This window comes from Diospyros lotus, chromosome 6 (assembly GCF_014633365.1).
Source record: "Diospyros lotus cultivar Yz01 chromosome 6, ASM1463336v1, whole genome shotgun sequence".
NCBI lineage: Eukaryota > Viridiplantae > Streptophyta > Magnoliopsida > Ericales > Ebenaceae > Diospyros > Diospyros lotus.
Genome location: NC_068343.1, coordinates 8,449,549 through 8,475,645, shown reverse-complemented (window position 1 = coordinate 8,475,645; position 26,097 = coordinate 8,449,549). Strand labels below are relative to the sequence as shown.

The window sequence follows — 26,097 nt, the reverse complement described above, 5'->3', positions numbered from 1 at the left end:
CTATCACTCAAAGCACCTGTAACATCCCGCATCAAGCGATAAGAAGGACTAGAACAAATATAATATAATGAATAAAAAAATTTATAAGTATTTTGTCAAGTGACCTATTTAATGTGTTAATTATTCTTTAACATATTAAATGGCAGTGCATTGAATTAAAAGTGTTCTCCATTAGCATATTGAATAGTGAATAATTAGTTAAACTTAAATTTTGTTAAATAATTAAAGATTAAAAAAATATAATTATTAATTTTGTTAAAATTATTTGAAATAATAAATTTATTTTTTTATTTTTAAATTAAACTCTTCCGCACGAGTTCACCACTAGTAATAGTAAAACTAAAATTATAATCAAGAATCATCTTCAAATTCTTTAGAAAATTTAACATTATTTGCTGACACCAACAATATCGGACTTAAAAGCGTCCAATAATGACGAATCTTTAATCTAATACATAAGTGCTATATTATTATTTACATTAAATAATAATATTTTTACTGAAATTGAGTTCTCATTTCAATAAAAAAGTATACAAAGTGTATGATGAGTTGAATGTATGTTATGCAGCCCATATATTTAAGTTTTGCTATTTTGAATTCTGAATGTTTTGAGAAATGATAATATATAACCTTAATTATGGTTAATGAGGATGTAAGAATTGATTTATAATTAATATTAAGATATTATGTTCGATTCTAGTTTTCGCATTTGTGATGATTCTCTTTCGAGATAAATGTATGGAGATTTTGAGATAGATATGAGAAGTGATATGATTTAATAATAGTTTTTAAATAGAAAAAAATATTATCCCAGAATTGTCCTGAGTTTTAATGCGCTCGAAAAACGAGGCGTTACAGATTGTCCCATCACATCAATAGTAAAACACATAAGAAGTTCACCCTATTAAATACCGATGAGGGCAACGGATCTTATTTCGAACATCTGTCTCCATATACCAACAATACGAAATCATATAGATGAACGTTCTCACTTCCCAATTGGATGGTTAAACTCATTAGCAAATCTCGCACACTAATACACAAAACAACCGTGTTGGTTCAAATCTGAGAATCAACACACTATCGCAACCTGATGACATGACTATCATCTACCATGCCATGTGATCAGTAATTGGCATCGCATTAGACTGATCGTTCCCCAATGACCACCCATAGGTCTACTAACGACATTTCGTGTCACATGACACATAACACACTATCGTCCGATCAATATTCCAATATCGAACAAAGTAATAACTTCTGTGCTAGTCCATACTTGATTAATCGAAGTTCTCATCCAAAGAATCTAAGAACTAGAAACGGTTTAAAATATTCTGTTATTAGATAATCTTGTCACACAGTCTCAATACCTTAAAAATAAGATTCTCACACAAAAAATCTAGTGACTCATTTATATAATTGATTGGAGAAAATATAAATAAAGAAAATTTTATCTTTTATAAATTTATATAAAAATATAATTAATGCATTAATTACAAATAAGCCCTTTAAATGTTATTCAAATCTAACATAAGAGCACAAAATACTAACAAGATCAAATGGGGAGAGAGCATCATGCTGGAAAAAGGATTTTTTCGTCATAAAAATATAATTTTTTATTTTATAACTTAATAAACTCTCACCTTTTATCGTCGATGGGAAAAGGACAAGGGAACATCCATGCTCTTCCACCTATGATTAAAGGAATAAAATGCTAATTGGGATAGCATTAACTGGGATAGCATTAACTGGTAGAGGGTGTCCGTTACTAGTGTTATGTACCAATCTACAACCAAATCGATTTTTTTATTGAGCTTAATCTAATTTTATTTAAAACTAATCCAACCCAACCCAACCTAATAAAAGTCGAATTAGTTCAGTTTAATTCACAATTCATTAATACATATAATATATCTATTAATTTCAAATTTTTGTTATATGAGCTTTGAAGGAAAATGATATCAATGCTCAAAGAATAATTTTTATCTAACACATTAAATAATAGTTAACAATTTATTTTACAAAATGACTGATAAGTGGCGACAAAACACTAATAAATTCAAAAAATGTGTTAGATAATATTTGAATCTACTTATTTATATTATATATGTTAATTTATTTATATATATTAGTAAGTACGAGTCAGATACAAAAACCTAAAGACTTAGACCCGAAGTTAATCTGAGTTTCATCTAGTCCAATTTTTTAAACGTAAGAGTGAACCAATCTATTAAGAAAAAAAATTGAATTTAAGTTGGGATTCTAAAGTCTATCAAGACTCATAAATAAGGAGAAAATAAGTAAATAAATAGGTCCGTTTAAAGTTAAAATGAATATGAAAAATTCATATTTTGTGTTATAAAATAAGTCTTGATTATTCATTTGAAATTGAAATAAATAGATAAAATAGACGACGAATTGCGATACACAACCCTAGCTAGCTATTTCAGGCTTAGATTATTCTTGCTACTGTCCCAATACAATAATCAATGTAATAATGTGATGAATAAGTTTAACTGAAACAAGCAAATAAAAGCGCAGCAACAATTAACTGGTATTTATTATTATCATTTTATTTATTTGCTAAATTGCTAGTATCATTCAAACTTGCGATCGAGATGGCATATGATATTTATTTATTTATTTATTATATATATAATAAAGTCAAGCTATAGCATACATGGCAGCAATCTCCTGCAAGCAGAGGCAGAGCTCCTTGGGTTTGGAAAGCATGGCCATGTGGGCCGCTCCTGCAATGGCCATCACTTGTTGAGGTGGGCTGTTCTCGGTGGTCCATCGCTGGAATTCTTCTGGGATCACTTCGTCTTCTTCGCACACTATGTATATTCGCTTCACCAATCCAAACCTGCCTTCACTTAGCAACCCTTCCTTGCTCAAGTCTTCTACAAAGAACCCGCCTGGCCTCACTAACATTTTGGCTAATTCCAGATCCTGCTTCACCCAAAGCATATATATATGCAGTTTGTGTGTATGTATATTCATAGCCACCTCATTATCATAACAAATAAATATATATATATATACCTCTGGTTGGCAGTGTTGATAGAGATAGGAAGCCATGTATTCCGGACCAAAGATTGCTGAAGTCGGCGGATTTTCCAGGCCTCCATCAAATTCAAGTCGGCTGTCCAGAAGAGACTCTGCCCATGTCCTCCCCTTGAAAAACTGTAGTTTCCAATTCAAAACCATCAAATCAGTTCCAGAAACTAAAATTAAATTAATTTATTATTACTACGCTACCATAGTTTTTTTTTAGTATTTTTAATTTATGAAAAAGATATCATTTTTAATTAATCGGCGTTACTTGTTGTAAGAGAGTCGCAGGAGGCTCTTTATAGCTGGGCATGAGGGCGGTGACGAAAACCGCCGCCGAGATCTTCTCCGGGAACCTCTCCATAGCCAGAGAAATGGCAATTCCACCGTAGCTGTGCCCAACTAAAACCACCTTCTCAACCGGCGGCAGCGAGGCCATCAACTCCATCAAGGGCTGCACGGAGACGGACATGGAGGGGATCTCGTCCAGTCGCCGGGGATCGATCCCACATCCGCCGAGGTCCATGGCGGTGACGCGGTAGCCGGCAGCCTGCAGTAGAGTGACGAGCTTGTACCAGCACCAGGCTCCATGGCAGAGCCCGTGAACCAGCACAAAATGCGTTCTACTGTTCATTGTTAAATATTGTCTCTGATCTTCTTCTTAGAGCAGCCGGCGGCTTTGACGGGAGGAAGATATTTTCCGGTGATAAACGATCGAGGAAGCCCGAAAGAGAATTTCTCTGAATACATATGGTATGGATAAAATACGAAGAAATTTCGTGGACGATTCAAACATATATAGAAAGAGAGCTACAACATTTAATTAATTTTATGGATGGAAAACGATGAAACTGTTGAAGCGACCGATTAATCGGCCCTACTTGGTTTTTACTATTGAGGAGCAAACCGGGCGGGCAGAAATAGAATTGTCGGTCATTGCAATATATAATAAAAATAATAGTAAAACTAAAATTAATTATAATCGAGAATCATCATCTTCAAATTCTTTAGAAAATTTAACATTATTTGCTGACACCAACAATATCAGACTTAAAAGCGTCCAATAATGACAAATCTTTAATCTAGCTAATACATAAGTGCTATATTATTATTATTTACATTAAATAATAATATTTTTACTAAAATTGAGTTCCCATTTCAATAAAAAAAAGTATGCAAAATTTACCCATAATTAATGTTGAAGATTTGATCCTCATCCCTTTACATACATTGATAAAAGTATAAAAGTTAGTTTCCCACTTTGTCAGTATCTGCTAGGGTAATAATTATATAAGTTGTTGATCTCTTACGCACGCTTGTTGGAAATTCTCATTTCCCCCACTTTACCCTTTTCACTTTTGAGTATCCTATTTCTTAAAATATATAAAGATAAGATTATATTAAAATAAATTTAAAATATTTTTTAAATTAACATGTAATATGGTTAAAATAAAAATAAAAAATATTCTAATATTTTTATCTGAGTATTTATTAAAATTTTAAAATACATTAGGAATATATGAATTATTTTTTTATTTGTAAAGTTGAAGATAAATTTATTTAAATAATTTTATATAAAAAATTATATAATTTTTTTAAAAATCTATTATAAATAAATTTAAAATTTAAAATTTATTTATTTTTCAATGGCTCTCGTTTGGTTGGTAGGTGAAGGCTAAAAAAAGAAGGAATAAATTCAAATCAAATCAAATCCTATATAATTTACATTTAATTCAAAAACACAATCATTTTGATTTTGATGCAGAAAGGAGCATCAAATTGAAACAAAAACCAAGTGGATAGTTGCAGGGGGAACCCATTACGAGTACAGGGCTTTCCCAGCTACTAAGAAACCCTACCCTACCCTACCCTATGTTATGAAAAAATAATATTTATCATCTTATCACCATTTAAGATGTCAACCCATTTGAATTTTTTATTTCACTTCTGGAGAATTCTTCCAGTTAAATTTTGAGGTTATAATTGAAATTTTAATTTTATCATTACTATTAATTTTAATTCATGTGTACATATATATATATGTAAGCAAAATCCAAATAGGGATTTAATTTGCTCACACAGCCATTAGAACAAGCTGACTTGAGTTTGAAACTTATTATAATGCAAATTCCATGTAGAAGACGACCCAAAAAGGAAAAGAATGAAGTGAGAATTTATGATTTGATCTGACCAAATAAAGTGTCTGCTCTAAAACAATACAATACCAAATCAGCTTTGATAGTGAAAGGCCGTGAAAACGTTCATGACTTTATAACTTAAAACATACAAATTAAAAAGCGTGACAAATTAAGTGGTGCTTTGATGCGACTGCAGGTATCATTCAAATCCTTTCAACATCCATCCCCAAAACGGGCATTAAGTTGCATATATTTGGCAGCTATCTCCCTCCCGCAATGTTAGAGAGTCAGAGGTAACACTTATGATGTATTTATTGTGTCATTATGTCGGCTCAATCAATTTAGAGGTTTTAAGCCCCCAAAAAAAAATAAAAATTATTAAATATATTCACTTAAAAGCCCTCTCTCTATCTACTGGATGTGTGTGTGTGTGTACTGTACTGTACTGTTTATATTATATTAATTTCGGATGAAAAATTAAATGACTCAATTATATTTTAATTTAAAGTTTGAACTAGGTATTATATTTTAAAAGAGTCAAATAAATTAATATATTTTTAGATATGAGATTAATCTGATTATTGTATTTTAAACTAATTAATTAATTTTATTTTTTTTTTAAAAATCTTCCAATTTAAATTTGAAGTTTGAGTAAAATTCTTTTGATTGAGATTCTTTTTAAAGTATAATAATTAATTTTAAATTTTAAATTTAATAATATAATAATTTATTTCATCTTTAATAATAAACTATAATTACAAATTTAAACCTCTAATCAAAATAGAGTGACCCATTTGATATATATATATATGCACACTGGCTTCATTCATTGCTACATCACTAATTTAAAATGTAAATGGGAGTGGCTTATTCTTTACACACATATATAAAAATAAAAATATACACATTTTTTTATAAAATGTTAAATAAATTACTAAGTTTTAATTTTAAAATCAATTTAATCACTGTAATTTAAAAAAATTAAATAAATCACTTTAGTTGCAAGTTTAAAGCCAATTTAGCCATCCTACAACAAATATTAATTATAATTTTAAATCCAAGATCACATTAAATTTCTAACATTATTCAACAACATTTTAATTTTATCAACCCAATCCTGCCTCTAATCAAAATAATCTTATAAAATCACAGCCATACAATTTTATTATTTAAAATATTTCAAAATACAAGAGCTAATTTGAGTCCAACTTTTAAAATACATTAAGGTTACTCTTTTCAATTTTTTAAAACAATAAAATCGTGTTTATTTTCATATTTTTAAGAAGGAGATTTGCTGATTCGAGAAGACCTGCGGACTGTAATAGCAGGGAGAAAATTAAGCCTGGAAAAATTAGACTCTGCTACATATGAGGATTGAATGGGTGAATCATGTTCCAAGGAACAAGAAGAAGAATCAAGGTTCAAATGGAGTAAAACCAAACTGGAAAATGATCCACCACCTCAGTAGGAGAGCTAACAGAATGAAAAGGAAATATATTTTTATGAAAAATGACATCACGTGATACAAATATATTTTTGACAACAATGTCATAAAGTTTATAGCCTTTCATACTCGGAGGATATCCAAGAAAAACACAAGCGATAGCACGAGGATGGAATTTTGCCCTATGAGAAGTCGAAGTAGAGGTAAAACATAAACTATCTGTAATATCTCAAATTTTCTAAAGGGTTCAAGAATAATTTGAACTTGGACTACAGGTGAAATTATCAAAAGATTAGGGGCTTAAGTATAATTTCTTATAGTTATAAGTACCGAATCGACTATAGGGAATGTCCCGGAGTGTAAATGTCTAAGAAAAATGATATGGTTTCGATGAACATTTCGATATAGGATTTATAGTATTAAAAGAAATTAGAATCGTGACAGTTTTCTATACAACTTCAATTCAGGTCGAAAAATTGAATTGTTGTAGAAGACTTTCGAAAAATAAACGAAATCTTGAAGGGGCTCCGATTTTACGTAAGAATTAACCTTTGAATGGTTTCGGGACAAAACAAAGATCTGGTGAGGGCGCATGGGCAAAATCATCCTTATCAAGTAAGTTTAAAATTATTAATTTTGAATTTTCGATATAGTAATGTAAATTAATTTAATATTTGATGATATAAATACAATTAAGGAATTACACAAATAAAATAGAGATAAAATTTGAAATTTAAATGTATAAATTCTCTTATATTATGGTGTTATATATATATATATATAAATATATGCGTGTCTGTGCGCGTGTCATGGCTGGCCATACTTTAGAAACTTAATAGGTAAGTTTTGTGCAAGTGGTGCAAATGGTTGGAAGAAGTGATGGCCAAACCAGTGGGTCAGTGAAATCAGTGGGTAAAGGAAATCGATGGGCGATACATGGTGCCAAAGAGTTGTGAATGTATAATATATATATATATATATGTATGTGCGTAACAGTCAGGATAATGCTACACGGACGAACAAGTTGACGCACGGATTGATGAACCCAAGTTATCGCGAGATTTTAGTGTCAAAATCTCGCGATAACCTAGGTTTCAATTTTGAGTTAATTTTATACTTGCCCGCCCATTTTCAAACCCACTTTTTCTCTCTTCTCTCTTAAAACCATCCTCTCACTCTGTCTCTCCCCCATTCTTTCTCTCTCAAAACCACCCCCTCTCAAACCTAATCTCTCTCAAACCCACCCTTGCGGGTGTAGCCTCCGCCCCCCACACAGCTCTCACATCTCCATCGCCGTCAACTCCGCCATCGCTGCTCACACCACCGTCGCTCAAAGATGGCTCCACCACCATCTCCCTCGCCAACACTGTAATATTCTAGTATTTTGCGAATAATAATAATTAATTTTATATTTAAAATATTTTTGACATCAATTAAATATTATAATTGAGAAAACTAATGGACTTAGAGTTAGTGGGCTAAGTTGAAAAAAATGAAGGCTAAGTAAATGAGCTTAGAGTTAATGGACTAGGCTAAGTAAATGGGCTTAGAGTTAGTAAACTAAGAAAGTGGGCTTAAAATTAATGAACTAAATAATAATCTATTTAAAATAAGATTTAGTGAAAAAATAATTAAGGTGATAAAATAATTAAAGATAGTGGGTGAAATAATTGAGAAATGTGGGAGATAAAGTAGGGTGTGGAGAAATAATTAAATATTATGAGTGAGATTTAGTGGTGAATAATTAAGAAATGTGACAAAATAATTAAAGATAATGAGTGAAATAATTGAGAAATGTGGGAGACAAAGTAGGGTGTGGACAAATAATCAAAGATAATGGGTCAAATAATTAAGAAATGTGGGAGACAAAATAGGGTGTGGACAAATAATTAAAGATTATGAGTGAGATTTAGTGAAAAATAATTAAAAAAGATGACAAAATAATTAAAGATGATGGATGAAATAATTGAGAAATGTGAGAGACAAAATAAGGTGTTGACAAATAATTAAAGATAATTGGTGAAATAATTGAGAAATGTGGGAGACAAAATAGGGTTTGAATAAATAATTAAAGATTATGAGTGAGATTTAGTGAAAATAATTAAGAAATGTGATAAAATAATTAAAGATAGTGGATCACTACAATTAGGCTGGGTTTAGTAGTTTGTGTGAAAATTTGTAGCAGAAGGCGTTGTTGGATATGCAAATCGAGGTTTCATCGCAGTATTGAAGAATACCCGTATCGCTATGCGGGAAGGTGAGTTATCTTCAAAATTTTCTTAAAAAATTTCAGAAATATGAGAATGATATTTTAGAATTTTTTATGATGAAATTGGAAGAGAAATGCATGATTGATATTTATTATGGATTTTTGAGACAATAGATATTTGAAAATCAAAGAGAAAATGAGAAATAAATAGAATATGGATTCTGAAAATTATGAAGAAATTTCTGGGGCTTAGGAATTATTGAGAAGAGAAATTGAGAAAATTTTATAAAGAAGTATTTATTTCATAATCTTGAGGAAATAATAAAAGGAAATGAGAGAAATTAGGAAAATTAGAGAAAATTAGAAATTTGATTTTCTTAAATAATTATAATGTCTAGGGTACGACAAGGTTCATAATTGAGTACGATTGGAAGTCCGACGTGAATTTTGAGGCAAAATTACGCAAGGGGCAAAATTATCTTTTTCCAAGGTAAGTGGTACTTCCCAACTGAATTTAGTTCTATGAAAATACTTGGTTTGTAAATGGTTCGATCCAAAACTTGATTTTACGTAAATGATTTTATCATGTTGCCATGCCTTGATATGAGTATGTAATTTAGATTGCATTTACATGTTTGATTTATGAAATATGCATATGAGCTTGATGAGATTTACGATCATATGTTGCATGGGTTTGGGATTAGGTATTGGCTCCGTTACTTTGCCACGGGTGCACCCATACACCCCGGTCTGGTAGGGAGACTGGAAAAATGATGGATAATCTTAAGGTGCAGTCGACCCAAACATGAGAGTTATGATGTTATGTGCATTACATACATTCATGAGCATTAAATGTTTTGTTCCCTTACTTAGATGATTCATCATCTAACTTGGGCTTTGCCTCTGAAATATTCAAACGTTCCAGATGAAGATTGTAACAAAAACGAGGATGAATGAGACATGTAATGGCACTTAACAAAGTGCATGATGAGTTGTATGATTAGTTGAATGTATGTTATGTAGTTCATGTATTTATGTTCTGCTACTTCGAATTCTGAACGTTTGAGAAATGATGATGTAAAACCCTATTTAGGGTTAATGTTAGTTGAGAACTTATGTTATGTATTAAGTCATGTTGAAAAATTTATGTTCCCGTGATGTAAGAGCTGATTTATGATTAATGTTATGATATTAGATTCGATTCTAACTTCTGCATTTAATGTTTATGATGATTCTCCTTGGAGATAAATGAATGAAAATTTTGGGATGGATAAGAGCAATGATATGGTTTAGTCTTAGTTTTAGTAGTATAAAAAAAAATTATTCCAAAATTGTCCTGAATTATAACACGCTCGAAAAATGGGACGTTACAAACACTGCCCGTCGTCGCCCCCTGCTCGCATAGTCGTCTCCCTTGCCAACAGAACAAACACCGCCCGCCATCGCCGTCGCCATCACCGTCTCCCCCCACTGTCCACTTACCATCGTTGCCAGCCCCCCACACCGTCTCTCGCACCGCTTTCCCCCCCTCCCGGCTGCTCGAACCACCCAAACTTCACCCACTCTCTATTATGTTTTTTTTTATTTAAGAAATCAATTTTAATACAAAATAAGAGATGATTTTAAAATATAATTGATACTGTTGCAATAAGTTGGTATTTAAAGTGATCTTAAATGATAAAATAAATTATTTAATTACTTGTGTGATCTTATTATATATATATATATATTAATATTAACATTTTTAATGACAACTATCAAGATTGCTGTTGTTAAAGTTGATTGTAAAATAATAAGAAAAAAATTGTTGTTATATTTAATAGTAAAATAATAAAAAATGTATCTAATTATATTAGATTTGATCTTAAAAATATTAATTTTACTCCAATATTATTTTACACCGATTTAAGTAATTTTAACAAGTTATAATTTTACTCCAATCTTATTTTACACTGATTTAAATAATTTTTACCAAGTTATAATTTTACTCTAATCTTATTTTACACTACTCCAATTTTACCAAGTAATTTTACTCCAATCTGATTTAAGTAAAATATTAATCTTATTTTACACAAATGTTATAATTTTATACATAAATGATTTAAATTAAGTAATTTAATTAATACCCTCAAATTGAAGAAAAATTAACAACAGAGCATGAAATAAGCGAAAATAACACAAGCAATATTTTTTACTCAATTGTCAAATATACAATCAAAATAAATTATATTTTTTAATTTTCATTTCAATAGCTAAGTCACCATAAAAAAACAACAGAAGCAAAAAAAAATAACAGCAGAAAAAATAAAATATATAAATATATATAAATGTATATATGTACATGTAAAAAATTAAAATATTTATAAATATATGTATAAACGTTGTCTTTTATAGTCACGATAGGGCTTGACGGTGGCGGTCCAAGCGACGTGGGGGATCAACGACAGGCGATGACGGTGGGACCATTCTTTGGTGGCGGCGATGCTAGAGCGGTGTGTTGGGGAAGGGGGGACACTGCAACCCACAGGGTTTTGAGAGAGAGAATGGGGGAGAGATAGAGTTGGTTTGAGAGAGGGTGGAGGAAGGCAACCCACAAGGGTTTGAGAGAGAGAATGAGGGAAAGATAGAGTGGGATTGAGAGAGATGGGAGACACTGCAACTGTAATATCCCAAAAAAAAAAAAAAAAATAAAATAATAAGAATAATAATATAACTAAAATAATAATAAACTAATAAATTAAATTAATTAATTTGTTAAAATTTTGTGGCTGTGCGCGTGTGCGTAGGGGTTAAGCAAAGTGGCCACTTTTCTGTCAAATGGAAACAGAGAAGAACAGTGAGTAGAGAGTGAGAGATAGAGATCGGGTGAGAGAGAGCAAGGTAGGCCGAGAGATTGGGAGGAAGGGAGTGATCGATAGAGGGAGAGAGAGAGAGAGATTGAACTAGGGAGAGAGAAAGAGGTGGAGGCCATGGGAGGCTGGCCGAGCAAAGCTCGGCCATGGCAGCGACGAGGAGCAGCCACAGCTTGAAGAAGTCGCGGCCATGGCGATGTGAAGCAGCGGCAGTCGGGGCGACGCGGTGGCGCGCGGTGATGGCCGGAGGTAGGCCCGGCGACCAGCGGAGGGTCGGACAGCGAAGGCTGGCTGCAGCCATGCGTGGTTGTAGGCGGCCGGACGCGTGGGAGGAGAAGAAGGAGGCAGCAGCGCGGGGAAGAAGAAGAAGAAGAAGAAGAAGAAGAAGAAAGGAAGAAGAAAAGAAGAAGAAGGAAAGAAAAGGAGAAGAAGAAATGGAGTTGCAGGCGCGGGAGATGCAGGGAGGAAGAAGAAAAGAAGAAGAAGAAAGAAGAGGAAAGAAAGAAAAGAAAATGAAGAAAATAAAGGAAAATAAAATAATTTCAGGATTTTTCGGCATGAGAAGTGATCAGGTACGTGGGTAAAAATTAGTAGAAGTATTACGTGTTTAAATTATAAATTTTACGCGATTAAAATTAATTAATTTGAGTCCCGGTGGTGTTATTTGCCAGGAAATGATTTAATTTACCTCGGGAGCTTGAGAGAGGTCGGAATCAGCTGATTTCAGGCAAGTTCCTAATGCTTTCCTCGTATTCTTTAATTCCCGTGAGAAACCCTGTGATTTCTCGTATTTTATACCCTCCCTTCGTCTGTTTCGACTCGTTTATTAATTATGGAATTTGGAGTCGTTTGATTTAAATTTAATTTATTAAGCTGGCTTTATTAGCGTGATTTAATTTAAAATAAATATGAGACTCGTTGAGATATTAATTGTGGTGCGCTTACGAGGGATTTTAGACGGTTAAATTAATTATATTACACGGTAGATTTATTTAATTAAGCTGCGATTTTATTTATTGCCAGCGAACGTTTTACTTCGCAGCGGGTGCGTAAGAAAAGTAAGGAACGGCCGTGTAAAGGCAAGCTCTTAACCCCCTCTTCTTGATCTTTAATTCCCGTGAAACACCCCGTGATTTCCTGTACTTTATTCTCTCCCTTACTTTAATTCGGTTCCTAACCTTATTTGTTAAATTATTATTCATTTGTTCTAATTTATATTAAATTCGAGGCTTCTATAATTTTATCCGTTGTGAGCCTACGGGGGTTTGTACCGCCCCCACTCCTTTCGGGAATGATGCTGAACCAGTTTGGGGACTAGGTTCCTAGACGTGAGGGTTTAATTACGATTTTATTGGGTTTATTTACAGTTTTTCTTAGATTTATTTATGGTTCGGTTAGAGCTATCGAGCAGTAGGGCAGGGGTTGGTTGTTGGTGACGTTGGGGTAGACTATGGTACGGCCCTGATGTGGACCGTCGGATGGACACCCCTAGTCACTGGCCGTTGACCGGTGCCGGGCATTGCTGACTAGCTCTGCCGGTATGTGATTTACTGCATGATTAGATACATTGTATTACTGTTCATGATTTGATATGCACATGGGTACGGGATGCATATTGGGATATCCATTTATTGAGAATGCTTGGACACGGACATTCTAGTTTGGTTAGGTTGCATCCACCGCGAGCATATGCATGGCGTGTGGTTTACTATGTGGGCGGAGCATGGCCTGATGCCTGGATGTATGGGCGCCTTGTATCACGTTGATGCTCACTACGCCATTGCATTTCTATGTGCATTGCATGGATACTGGTAGTATTTAGTTCTCGGACGGGAGTACCGTTCCGAGGGAGCCTATGGCTCGGTTGTCGGGAGTACCGACGGATACAGGTGACGGGAGTACCGGCCTGGGACAGCGCGCGCAGGTTTGTGGAGACATTTGTTGCCTTTCAGGGCAGCGGCAGGTTGGTATGGGACTTGGGTGCCAAGTGTCTTATGTGGGCCCCAAGGACCGGTATGTGCTTTTATTTTGTTATGCTGTTGAGCTGTTGTGTTGTAGCGTCTCATGGCTTGTGTGTACCTGGGGGTTTATTCTGGGGTGAGATTTCTGGTTTTGTGTAGCCTTCAGCCTTTTCTTCTTTATGCTTGCTGAGTCTCTCGACTCACTTTGCTTTCCATCATTCCAGGTAGTGCCAGCGTAGGTCCGAGCAAGGGAGTCAGCTTTTGCGGCAGAGTCGGTGTGGTGTACAGGCAGTCTCGTCAATCCCTATCCACTCTGATATCTAAGTAGAATTTACTCTATTATTTCGTACTGTGCCGGGTGTTTTCTCGAGTCTTGTGTATGTCGGCACAGGAGTTTGTGTTTATTTATTTATCTTGTGACCGCTGTGTTAGCGGGGTACCCATAGTGCATGCATGTCTTGACCTTTGCTTCCGCTGTTCTTATTTTTTGTGTATGCATGCCGGGGTGGTCTTTGTCTGGTGTCTCATTCTTTTCTCCTCCCGTAGGCGCTCCCGTTCGGGTAGTCCTGGTGGTTGGGGATATCCGGGCGGGGGTGCTTACAGCAACCCACAGGGGTTTGAGAGAGAAAATAGGAGAGAGATAGAGTAGGTTTGAGAGAGGGGGGAGGGAGACACTGCAACTCGCAGGGGCTTCAGAGAGAGAATGGGGGAGAGAGAGAGTGAAAGCGAAAATGAAAGAGAAAGAGAGTGAGAGCTGAGGGCTAACTTGTAATTTTGGCTGAGGGTTAAACTTGTAATTTAAAATAGTTTGTCAACTCGTGCGTTCATGCGTTTGTCCGTGTAGCATTATCCTAACAGCCAAACTTGGATTGCTTGGCCAAGATTTATGTGGATGTATTATATATCATATATAGCGTGGTGCCCAAATTGGGAGATCTCTATAAATTGAAGGAGATATGAGTGAAAATGGGAAGTGAAATGAAATCAGAGAAGTTGTAGAGAGAAGTTGGCTGAGAGAGCTTGGCAGCAAGCAATGGCCGAGAGGTCAAGGGAAAAGCTATGAGAAAATTTCAAAAAAATCTGAGAATTATTTTGGGACTAGAGGAGCATATCCGGAGCTAGGAAATTGATCATACACGTATTTTGAGGTCATGACACGTATATCGAGAAAACCTGAGAGACTAAGTTAAGCTGAGTAAAATTTTTTAAAAAATTATAAAAAATCAGGAAAGTCATTTTATGAATTGTTATAGAAAAATATTTGAAAAAAATATTTGAGAAATGTTTAGTTCAGAATTATTGAGGAAATTATGGAAGAAATTAAGAAAATAATAAATATTATTTTTTTGGATAATTATTGGCCAAGAAAGAATCGCTATAAGGGTTGAGATTTTACACGTTATTCGAGGTTGACACATTTTTCGAGGAACACGCTGAATTATTGTCGGAGGTGAGTGAGCAACCTTTTCAAAACGTAATATGATTTATGTAGGTGGTTCGGCCTGAGGTTCACTTTATGGTTTCACTTTGAGGTGGTTGATTTATACGTGGTCATGCTTTTTTATTTTATTTTATATAAGCATATTGTCCATATCAAGTTATTATTCACATAATGCATCAACTGGATATGATTTATGAAATTGCATGGCAAGTGGTTTACGTTGCATTATTATATTAAAATCATGTCATAGTCCGATGAGATGAGATGGGGTCTTCTTAAGAATGAGGCAAGGTTAATCCCCATGATCAAGTGACGTAGATGGGCACACGGGAATTAAGTATGTCACGGAAAGGTCAATCCCAACGGTGTGTGGAATGAATTTTTCACGAGAGATTGGATATGTTAGGTAGATTTCTCAAGCTTGATGTGTCGTATTGTTTTTGTATATGCCATGCTTATGTACGTTTCATGCATTCTATAAAACTGTTTTATGTGCCATCACTTAGATGATTCAGCATCTAATCTGGGTTCTGCCCCTGGAACATTCAAACGTTTCAGACGAGGGTGGCAACAGGGTTGAGGACGTGATCGGATAGAGTTGAGGAAGTACGAGCGATTTATATTAAATTTATGCTTTCATTCAGTTATGTAATCTTTAGTTCGTTTGAAAGACGGTTTGTATGAAAGGTTGTGATTTGATATAACTTCTAGTTATGATGTTTTTCGCTGCGTAATAATATACCTAGTTTAGTTTAAGATTGTTGATCTTGTTAATTAAACGGGCAAGATTGGGGTTCTCGAGATCTTGTGTGCATGTAAATATTGTTCTTGAAAACATTGTGTGTGCTGGGCATGTTAAAGCATGTGACGATTATTCTTGAAGCACCGTGTGTGAGGAACTTGAAAAAAAAAAAGATTGTCAAAAATTCCCTTATAGGATCCATTAATAGTAATTGACCCCTGACTTTGTAAAAGAATCATGCAAACCCATTAAAAACGACATCACATACTCCATGTGATGATGCTCTACTAACGCCCTAGTTCCTCTACATGAACAATTATCGCATGTATAGATAGGCCTAAAACTACCAAGTTCATCCCAAATAGTTTTCAATTTGGTAAAGCAAGCACTTATAAACAATGAACCCTGAGTTAGGTTCATTAATTCTCGCCTCAACTGAAAGATCCGAGGACCATTACTCTACAGGTACCTCTTTTTAAGTTATGTCCAGATATCTTGCACTGACTCAAAGTATATGACACTCGCAAAAATTTCCCTAGATACAGAGTTAAGTATCCAAGATATGACTATATTATTATTCCTTATCCAGGCATTAAGTAAAGATTCATCACCTGTAGGTTTTGATATTGAGCCATTTACGAACCCTAGCTTGTTCTTTACTGACAAAGCGATCACAATTGCACGACTCCAAGAGGCATAGTTATCTCCTGTTAACGGTTGAGACACTAAGACTAGGCCAGGGTTGTTAGAATGATGTAAGAAGAAAGGATTCATTCCGTCGTCAATGGTGGAATTGAGCCTTGATGAGGAAAATGATAGATTCTCTGTCGCTATGGATAAAAAATGGACGAACAGTTTTGCAGATGAAAAATAAGCGCAAGATTTGCGATTTTCAGAAGAAATCATCGATAACAGATCTCCGAGCAAGGGAGAAAAGTTTCTTATCTAAGAAAAAAAATTTCAAATCTCTCGATCTCCAAACAAAGAAGATATGAAGAGAAAATCAAAGAGAAAATACGAAGAATCGAAAAGAGAATCCTAACAAAGAAGATATTCACAACTCACTAAATCATTGATTATAGATCTTCATATCACAGATATTCGAAGATTCGAAGAAGAAGCGAAACATGTGGAAGACAGCAACCTAGGGCATGACAGAGAAAAGCCCTAGGGTTTCAAAAAGCTCTAATACCATTTCATGAATACTAGGAGAGTTTCAAACACAGAGAGAAAGAGAGAGAGATAAGATATTAAAATGCTTCGTTGATCTCAATATGATCTCAGCCCTTATATAATAAAACCAAAGTATCAATAATTACAAAAATGCCATGCCAGCAAACAACAAAATACAACAACTAACAACTAATATAGATAAAACAACTAATATAACAACTAAGGTTGCGTTCTCTTTACTTTTTAATTTTTAATTTTGAGTTTTGAATTCATTTTCAATTTTTTGTTTTGGTAATCTATTTTTAGAAAATTAAAAATACGTTCTCTTTGTCATTTTGAAAAACTATTTCTTAAAACAGAAAATTAGAAAATACGTTCTCTTTGAAATTTTGAAAATAATTTTTAATGATATTTTATTCAATAAATTTGATTATTTAGTAAATTAGAAATATTTAATGTTAATATATTATTAAAAAAATATACATTTTAAAGTTAATGAATTTTGTAATATTTTTTTTTCATTATAATAATAAAATATGAATAAATAAATGTGTTTTTAGTTTAGAGTTTATTTTGAATGAAAATACTCAAAACAATTTTTTATTCTTTTGAGTTTTTTTTATAATTTTTTTTTTTGTTTTCAAAAATACATTTTTAAAAATAGTAAAAAGAATGCGTTTTCATTATTTTAGAAAATTGAAAACTAAAAATGATTTGAAAACAGTAAAGAGAACGCAACTTAATATTCTGTGACCATTCTTTGCATACCAACGTGAATGTTTTCACTTCATAATAAACAGATGGCCATTCAAAAACAGTGCCACCAAATAGTCAAAACATATTATAAATAATTAAAAAAGAAGAAGTTAAAAGGCCTATACAACAGAGGGAGCGGGGAATATATACCGCTAAGGAAGGTGGCAAATACTGAGATAAACAACCATATCGATAAAACAATACCATGAACAAACCACACTTACCTTGAGACAGTAATTTCATAGGGAAAATAGACACCTTCGAGATTTGGTATGGGGGGAACATGATCTTTTCTCTCATTCACAAATTTTATTATCTGAAACAAGACCTCCCAAAGAGATGCTTCTAGTGTTGCCCATCGATGGCTTCTCTCCTCCAATGCACTACTCTCTGTCATCATTTGGAGAGAAAGTTCAGTGGGAAAGAGGGGAGACATATGTAACGCTCCACTTATTTCCATGCATGCGTTAGCTCGAGATTTTAGGGATTTTTTTTTTTCAATATCATACACACAACATAAATTTCTCGATATACATACCCTCATCATAATCATTACCCGACAATCCCGATTATATCTTCTCAACATATTAAATTTAACAATTAATAGACTAAGACAGGCAATATCAATCATATCAACGAAAGCAGAATCGAAACCTCAATGATATATAACCGACAAATTCCTTTTAATACCAAATCGATGTTTCACATGAAAATATCAAAATATTACATAACCTCTGAACATCATAATCATAGACAAAGACCTACAAAAACTAAACATAGCAGCTACATCTTGACGACATCCTTTCCCTTGGCGCCACTGCTTTCACCTGGAACGTTTGAATATTTCAGGGACATAGTCCAAATTAGATGCTGAATCATCTAAGTTAGAGTTCAAAAACATTTTCATGAATATATGCAAAATCATATAAAACCGACAAATCCTGACATGCCCCAACCTAAGAGAATCCCACACAGCACTTAGCCCTAACCGGGAAAAATGCAATCTCTGTAAAGGCGACACGACCTCATCGACCCATTGGCAAACACAATCCTGCTTAAGAGAGATAATCTCAACATATGAACTCGGGAATCACCCGATTCACCCCATTATCATTGTTAGGCATTACGCTCATACTCAAAAGCATTCCAAAACCCAACGCAAGCCTAGTCCCAAAAGTATCATATCAGTACTATCCCCAGAATCAACGACACCTCAGTATTAATGCTATTGCTCAAAGGAACCTGGGGTGGTGTCTACTCTCAGCCCCGCCACTTGAGCCAACAACCGGGGTGGTGTCCACTCTTAGCCCCGCCACTTGAGTACTGATTAGTGATTAATTTTATAAAAATTTTATTATAATTATACCCTTCTTTTGATCTTAAAAATAGTTTAAATTAGATATTAATATATATTTTATGGTTATATGCAAGTTTAAATTGAAAAATGAATGAAATGAAATTTTAAAGTAAAATTTAATAATAATAATAATAATATATAAAATTATATATAATACATATACATCATTATATGCATTCATGTAATATATATATAATATAATATAATATATATATATGTGCCATGTGTAATACATATATATAATATATAATTTATTAATAACATTAAATTATTTATTTTTTTTTTTTTTAGGCATGAAGAATTCAAGTCCATGAAGAAATCAAACCCATGGAGAAATCAAGCCCATGAAGAATTCAAGTCCATGAAGAAATCAAGCACATGAAAAATTAAAGTTCATGAAAAATTCAAGCCCATGAAGAATTAAGGCCCAATTTGAGCAACCCATGGAAGATATTATTTGGAGAAGGCCCAAGGATTATTTTTAATCCTAATGAAGATTAAAAACCAATTTATAGAAATCTATTTTTATTTTTTATGTGAGAGCTTTATTAGGTGTGTTTTTTAGCTAAAATCCATTTAACTATTAGGTGGATATTATAGCTAAAATCCATTTAACTTTATGAATGCTTTATTAGGTATGTATTTTAGCTAAAATCCATTTAATATTAGGTGTGTATTATAGCTAAAATCCATTTAACTTTAAGTGTGTGAGTGCCCATTAGATATAATTATGTCTAGTTGAATAATTGAAATTGTGTGGTTTGTATTGCATCTTGTGGCCTATAAATAGATCACTTGATTGCATTTGTAAGTGTGATTATTATTCTTGAATCAAAGTTTAGTTGTTTCCTTATAATTCTCTCTTTGAGAATTGTTCTTGTTCTTTCCCCTTTTCTTTAGTATTATCTCTTGTGATCTTACTTCCTTCCTTTCTTCTTTTAAATTCTTATGTCATTTATTATTACTTTATTATTCACCGCCTAAATGGCCGGTTAATTTGTGCCTTTAAATTTCTGCAATTTTAATTCTTGTCATTTAATTATTCACCGCCTAAATGGACGGTTAGTTTATGCCTTTAAATTTCTTGTCATTTTAATTCTTGTTATTTAATTATTCACCGCCTAAATGGCCGGTTAGTTTATGCCTTTAAATTTTCTTGTCATTTAAATTCTGTTATTTAAATTACGTCGTTTAAATTCATGTCAATTAACTTTTAAATGGAAATGAGTAGCTAAATCTAATCTTGGGTTAAGGCAAGGACAGTGTCCAACGCCAATGATTCCCAAAGAAAGCTGCGCTTTAAATAAGTAACATTAATTTAAATTTCAGTATGAGTGTATCTTAATTATTGAGAAATCACTAGGTTTGGATTGGAGCGTAAGCCTAACTTAGAGCTTTCATGCCATGTATGAGAGTTACTAGAATTGGAAACGCTATCATACCCAAACCCGGATGATTAATTTAGTTGTTTTGTGTATTAATTACAATTGAATTTATGGTGGTTGCTTAAATTAGAATCCCGCATATCATGTATGGGGATTGCTTAACCTAGAACTATCATCATCTCTAATTGCATTTAATAACAAACCCTCATATCTGAAATTAAATTAATGTTGCTAATCTTTTATGCTAAAATTTGGGAATCAACGGGTTGGCACTGAAATTGTCTTAACTCAAGTACTATCCAATTTTATATTCTCACTTAAAGTATTTATTTCAATTACTGCCTTAATTTATTTCCTAGTATCTGTTGTTTAAAAAACCATAAAAAACCTTGTTGCCAATTTATCCAAATGCGTGTGTGCTTGTGTGACATTCTTTTTATTTTGCCATAAATAAATCTCTCAGTGGACGACCTGGACTCATTCAGAAAATATAAATTTAAATTTGGACTACAACTGCACTCGTACACTGACGAGTATAAACCTCTCACCTAAACAAAAAAAAAAATATAAAATTTTTATTGTGTTTTGTTTTGTGTTTTAATTGCAGGGTGGGAGTGCAGTCAAGTACCGTAGGGTGAAGTCCGTCTCAGCCCCGTCCCAAGTGGGTCACATAGCCTTAATCCTCGACACGCATCCTGAGTACTGTCACTCAAGGGCCACGTCACAGGTTAACAACCCACGTCCCACATGGACAACACATAACATGCTAATGTCGAAAATCATAACATGCATAACATAAAATCCACATTTTAATGTATGCAATTTTTCGTACGAAATTCAATGCATAAGCAAATAATTGTTTGGACGAACCATTATACGAAACCAATCATTCACGGATAGAATGAATTCATCATAGGGTTTTACCATTCAAGTAAACACAGTTTTATAACTTCTCACAATAAGTCAAGCCATATGAATGAACACTCACAGTAAACCATTCACATGCCACAAAACAAGTTTTTCTGGTAGAACCATTCACCTTGCAGCTAAGTTTTAGATTCCTCGAAATGCGTGCCTGACCTCGATTCTCGTGCCAAGCGTACTATTGTTCAACCTTGAGCCTCAACGATACCCTAAACATCATATGTATTCAAAGAAAAATCAATATCTATTTTTTCAATTTTCTCATAAATTTTCTCTAATTTCTTCCCAATTTTCTCTCGATAATTCCAAATAAATACCTCTTCAAGCATTCTTTTCAAATTTTCTCCACAAGAATTAATAAAACAATATTTATAAGTCTCTGTAATTTTATGGAAATTTTCCATATTTTTCTCCTATTTTCTCAAATTTCCATAATTTCTTTTCCTTGAGAAAATTTATTTCTCCTTGGTTTTCTTCGAATCTCCTCCATAACTCATAAAATAAATTCCTTAGCCTTATGGAATTTTTTCAAAATTTTATAAAAATCCCTCATATTTATTTTCCATTTACCTTTCCTTTCAAAAATCCAAAATAATTATCTCCTCGAGAAATTTTCAAGATAAAAATTCATTAAAATAAACTATTCTTTTTTCTTGAATTTCTGGATATTTTTTCAGAATTTTATTTCCTTTAATTCTATTTTTTCTCAAATTTTCTATATTTTCAGTATTTAAAAAAATACAGAAATTATCTTCGGTCATCTTCTCTAGCACCGGCACACCAGAAAAATCGAACTGATGACATCAGGCTACTCCTCTCCCTTAGTCGATCCCAATGGTACCCCTCTTTATCGGAAAACACCATTGGAAGACCTCCGATTTGGTCAAAAATCGTCCGCCCAGGACGTCCGCCACCGAACTCCGGTGAATCAAATTGACCTCTGATTCGAACTCTGATTGACATGAAACTTTCTAGACTACCTTCCCATAGCCTCGCGACCAAAAGCCTCTTATTAGATCCTTCGATCGTTCACTCTACAAGCCGATTTCAATCCTGACTCAATATATATATATATGCAGTCGAATGTATAATTTGCGAAAACACCCCCTATACCACTCCAAAAACTCTCAAAATCTTCAGAATTGCTTCTCACAATCTGGGGAACAAAAGCCCCTTATCAAAATGCTCCAATTCCTTCCCAAACTCTCAATCTAAGCCTATGAACTTTGATGGAAATCCTTAACGTGAGCTAGAGACCACCCCCAAGTCCGTGCCAGGCTTGGCCATGCCGTGGTCGCTGATTTGACAGACGATTGATTTAATTTTTATGGCCAACCATGAAGACTGTTGATTTAATTTTCATTAATGCTCCAGCATTCGGAGACAAGGCTGGCACAGGGAAAGATAAAAGAAAGGCAAATGCAAAATGGTAGTTTTCTTAGATGGAGAAACTGCAACCACAGAACTACAATCAAATGAAATAATATCTACAAATGTGAAGAAAGAAACTCATATATAACTTGCAAATCATGCAGATTAAGTCTATACTCACCACAACTGATGTGAACTTTGACGTGTAAATCATACATAACTTCAAGGATCTGTTTACATAAAGCCAGATAAAGAGCGGACCTGATTTTTCTTGTTTGGGTGTTTCTCAACTCTATCAATGAACTGATTGATCTTCTCACCAATTTTCTTTTCAAGTTCCATGTCACCACATTGGACCTATCCAACAAAACTATTAGAAATACATAATAAAAATCAGAGTGCCAAAACAAAATGATCAACTATGATCACGCCTGAGGTAAAATCCAGTTAAAAGGAAAAGACAACACAGATTTCAAAGACAATGTAGAACTTAGTCAACAACTGACAGGAAGAATAAATGTTTGCTCTGTAAGCATAAAATTACTTGATCCAGCTGAGCTTCGAACATCAGGTTTTTCTATGTTTCTTATGGAAAATTTAGCAATGAAATTTGCAGTGCGAAACCACCTAATGCCTCAATTTTTAATATAACCCTATAGACATAATGAAGCGCCTTCAAGATAAAAAGGCCAATCCAGCTTATAAAAAAGTAAATTAATTAAAAATGAAAGGTTAAAATATCAGGTGGAACATAGCACATTTTCTTATGGTACAAAACTCTAAAAAAAAAAAAAAAAGGCAACTCTTAAGGACCATGCATCACTGAAGTCCAAAGCCAATGCCATGCAAATTAAAAAAATGTATAACATTTCATTCACCACATGCATTTGCTGCTTTAGTTTCAATGCTTCCATAATACACTGATACATACCAAACAAATAGCGAACTCCATAGAAGCTTTTATCTTCCTAAACTTTTTCAAAATACCCGGTGGAGCACAAAAGACTATAATAGAATTGGGAAAGTATACTATCTGAACTAAGGCAGATCTCAAGTATGTGGACATAGAAAGAAGCAAAAAGAAGCATGCATGCATACATACATACATATATATATATATATATACAGAGAGAGAGAGAGAGAGAGAGAGAGAGAGACAGCTAAACAAGCTAAAGGCAAAGGTCACATTTGTTGTGGTGTTGCACCAGACCAGTGGAATAAAAAAAGATTACAAACCTCAGCTAAGTTGCATTTGTTATGGTTGGGCAGGAAAGGACAAGGTGTACTGGCTAAAATAAACCAAATTCGATTGGAAGTCTCAGTTAGTGCTACAAAAAATTACCAAATGATGGCCAAGGAACAAATTTCTCTAGCCAAATTTGGTCAAACCACAAATCTACCCCAAAAACCTTCTCCCGAGACAAGAATCTGATGCTTGGGCTCTTGCCCACATCAGTCACCAATCCCCTAATCTGATCGTCAGTATTCCACAGGCAAATAGAGGAATTCTGATGGTTATTTTGTTTCTTTGGAGAATAAACACAATCCCCCACGGAATTGGTGGGGGGAGATCAACATCTTTGGGCCGCACAAGACCTAGAGCCCTATGGAACAGTATTGTGTGCAGAATACATGCAAATACATTCACTTTGATTAATTCCTCAAGCAAATAGTAAATAATATTCAATGATTGATCAACAAAATAAGAGAAGTACAAAACAAAAAAAAAAAAAGTAGTATAAGTGAATGTTGACACACAAGGATACAGAAAAGAAGGATAACAAGCATTGTTGTTAAAATCCCGATTTTATGCGTACGATTATACGATTTTATAATTTGAAAACTCCTAAACGATTCAAATCCCATGTAAAAATCCAATTTGGGATAAAATCCTATAAAATCTCGATTTTACATATACGATTTTACGTTTCAGAGATCTCCAAACGATTTTACGATTCAAAGACCTTCATTGATTTAAGTTGCAATTTAGAGGATACTTCCAACGTCTCAATGTCACATAGCATCTGACATTGGAACTTATGTAATGAATTGTTATATTTTGCCTCTAAATTGGAACTTGATTTAACATTGATTGCATAAGTTCCAATGTCACATAGTATCTAACATTAATTGCATAAGTTCCAATTTACTTGATTTAAATTATAATTTATACTTGATTTAACATTGATTGCATAAGTAAATCAAGACAAACAAGTAATTAATTAATGGACCACCAAACCCCAAATCGGGATTTTATTAGATTTAATCAATATTAAATCAAGAAAAAAATGCAACATAAATTTAATGGAAGACGTTGAAAGAATCCTCTAAAGAATTTTAAACTATATTTTAATTACCTCTAAATTACCTATATTTTACCTCTAAATTGCCTATACCAACCTACTAGTTTTTTAGCTATATTTTGGAAGTATCATTTTTTGAACTATAATAAGGAATAATCAGGTTATTAAAAAATATTAATTTATTTTTTACAAAATTATGTTATTATAAATATATATTTACAAAAATTGAAAGGTATTTTTAATTATCTCTAAAATCTTACGATTTTACGATTCGATTTTATGGATACTTTTTCGATTTCACTTAAAATCCTGATGTTAACAACCTTGGTAACAAGATTGCCACTAGACAATTGCTCAACAAGCTGCTACGTGACTGACGCATAAGCCATGTTCATCAAACCAAGATGATTCAATGGTTGTAACATAATTGGTTAGGGAGGCAAAACATCCCAGGTCTCAGAAGGTCCAGGCATAACTGTTTAGAATGATAGTCAAATCTGGAGATTATGAACTTATTGCATATTATTCTTTATGGTATGTCACTATGAACAGCTCTGGTGCTCAATCTTGGGTCTTAGGTATGGATTGAATCATATTCAAATATATGCCAGAGACATTTAAAAAATTACCATCAAGATATGGTCAAGTACCTAGAAAGGATATATACACTACAAGAAAAGAGGATATTGCTGGCGAAGTTTTCCCGATAGTTTAAACAACCATCGAGAAAACACCAAAATTACCGACGATTTAGGTGATGGGTTAACATGACCGACAATTTTCAAACCGTCGATTATGGGATACACATCTCTGGCGGTTTTAAAAAACCGTCGGTTCTGTTGACGCATCACCGACGATTTTTAAACCACCAATTTTGTTTACCCATCATCGGCAGTTTTAAAACCGTCGGTAAATAATTTTGCCGACGGTTTCTAAACCGTCGGCAAATTTTTTACTTTGCCAGCGGTTTAGGGATACTGCCGGAAA

The 26,097-nt window shown here is 33.6% G+C and overlaps 3 protein-coding genes across 5 annotated transcripts in view; all 3 read right to left on the bottom strand.

Annotated features, from left to right (window-relative positions):
- The window catches only part of LOC127803595 (autophagy-related protein 101), a 60,889-nt gene that overhangs the window by 5,545 nt on the left and 29,247 nt on the right, over positions 1–26,097 (bottom strand). The gene's annotated exons all lie outside the window — the stretch shown is intronic.
- Positions 1–26,097, bottom strand: part of LOC127803591 (methylesterase 10-like) — a 45,699-nt gene that overhangs the window by 4,551 nt on the left and 15,051 nt on the right. Inside the window, exons 4-5 of one of the 2 annotated variants that reach the window (XM_052339956.1) lie at positions 23,069–23,164; positions 18,472–18,597 (exon numbers count right to left, since the gene is read on the bottom strand). In XM_052339956.1, the coding sequence (XP_052195916.1) occupies positions 18,594–18,597; positions 23,069–23,164 (100 nt within the window). In that variant the 3' untranslated portion in view covers positions 18,472–18,593. Of the gene's footprint in view, positions 1–18,471; positions 18,598–23,068; positions 23,165–26,097 lie in introns of those variants that run through there. The other variant, XM_052339955.1, reaches the window with a different exon arrangement.
- On the bottom strand, positions 2,552–3,952 carry LOC127803592 (methylesterase 10-like). Its single transcript, XM_052339958.1, has 3 exons — positions 3,326–3,952; positions 3,046–3,186; positions 2,552–2,952 (listed from the first exon to the last, which is right to left on the bottom strand). The coding sequence occupies exons 1-3, from the start codon at positions 3,686–3,688 to the stop codon at positions 2,665–2,667; spliced, it is 792 nt and encodes a 263-aa protein (XP_052195918.1). The 5' UTR covers positions 3,689–3,952; the 3' UTR covers positions 2,552–2,664.

Coding starts and splice junctions, on each gene's coding strand:
- LOC127803592 (XM_052339958.1), bottom strand. CDS start 3,688: ATGAACAGTAGAACGCATTTTGTGCTGGTTCACGGGCTCTGCCATGGA. Junction 3,187..3,325: donor CTGCGACTCTCTTACAACAA/GTAACGCCGATT, acceptor TGGAAACTACAG/TTTTTCAAGGGGAGGACATG. Junction 2,953..3,045: donor ATCAACACTGCCAACCAGAG/GTATATATATAT, acceptor TGGGTGAAGCAG/GATCTGGAATTAGCCAAAAT.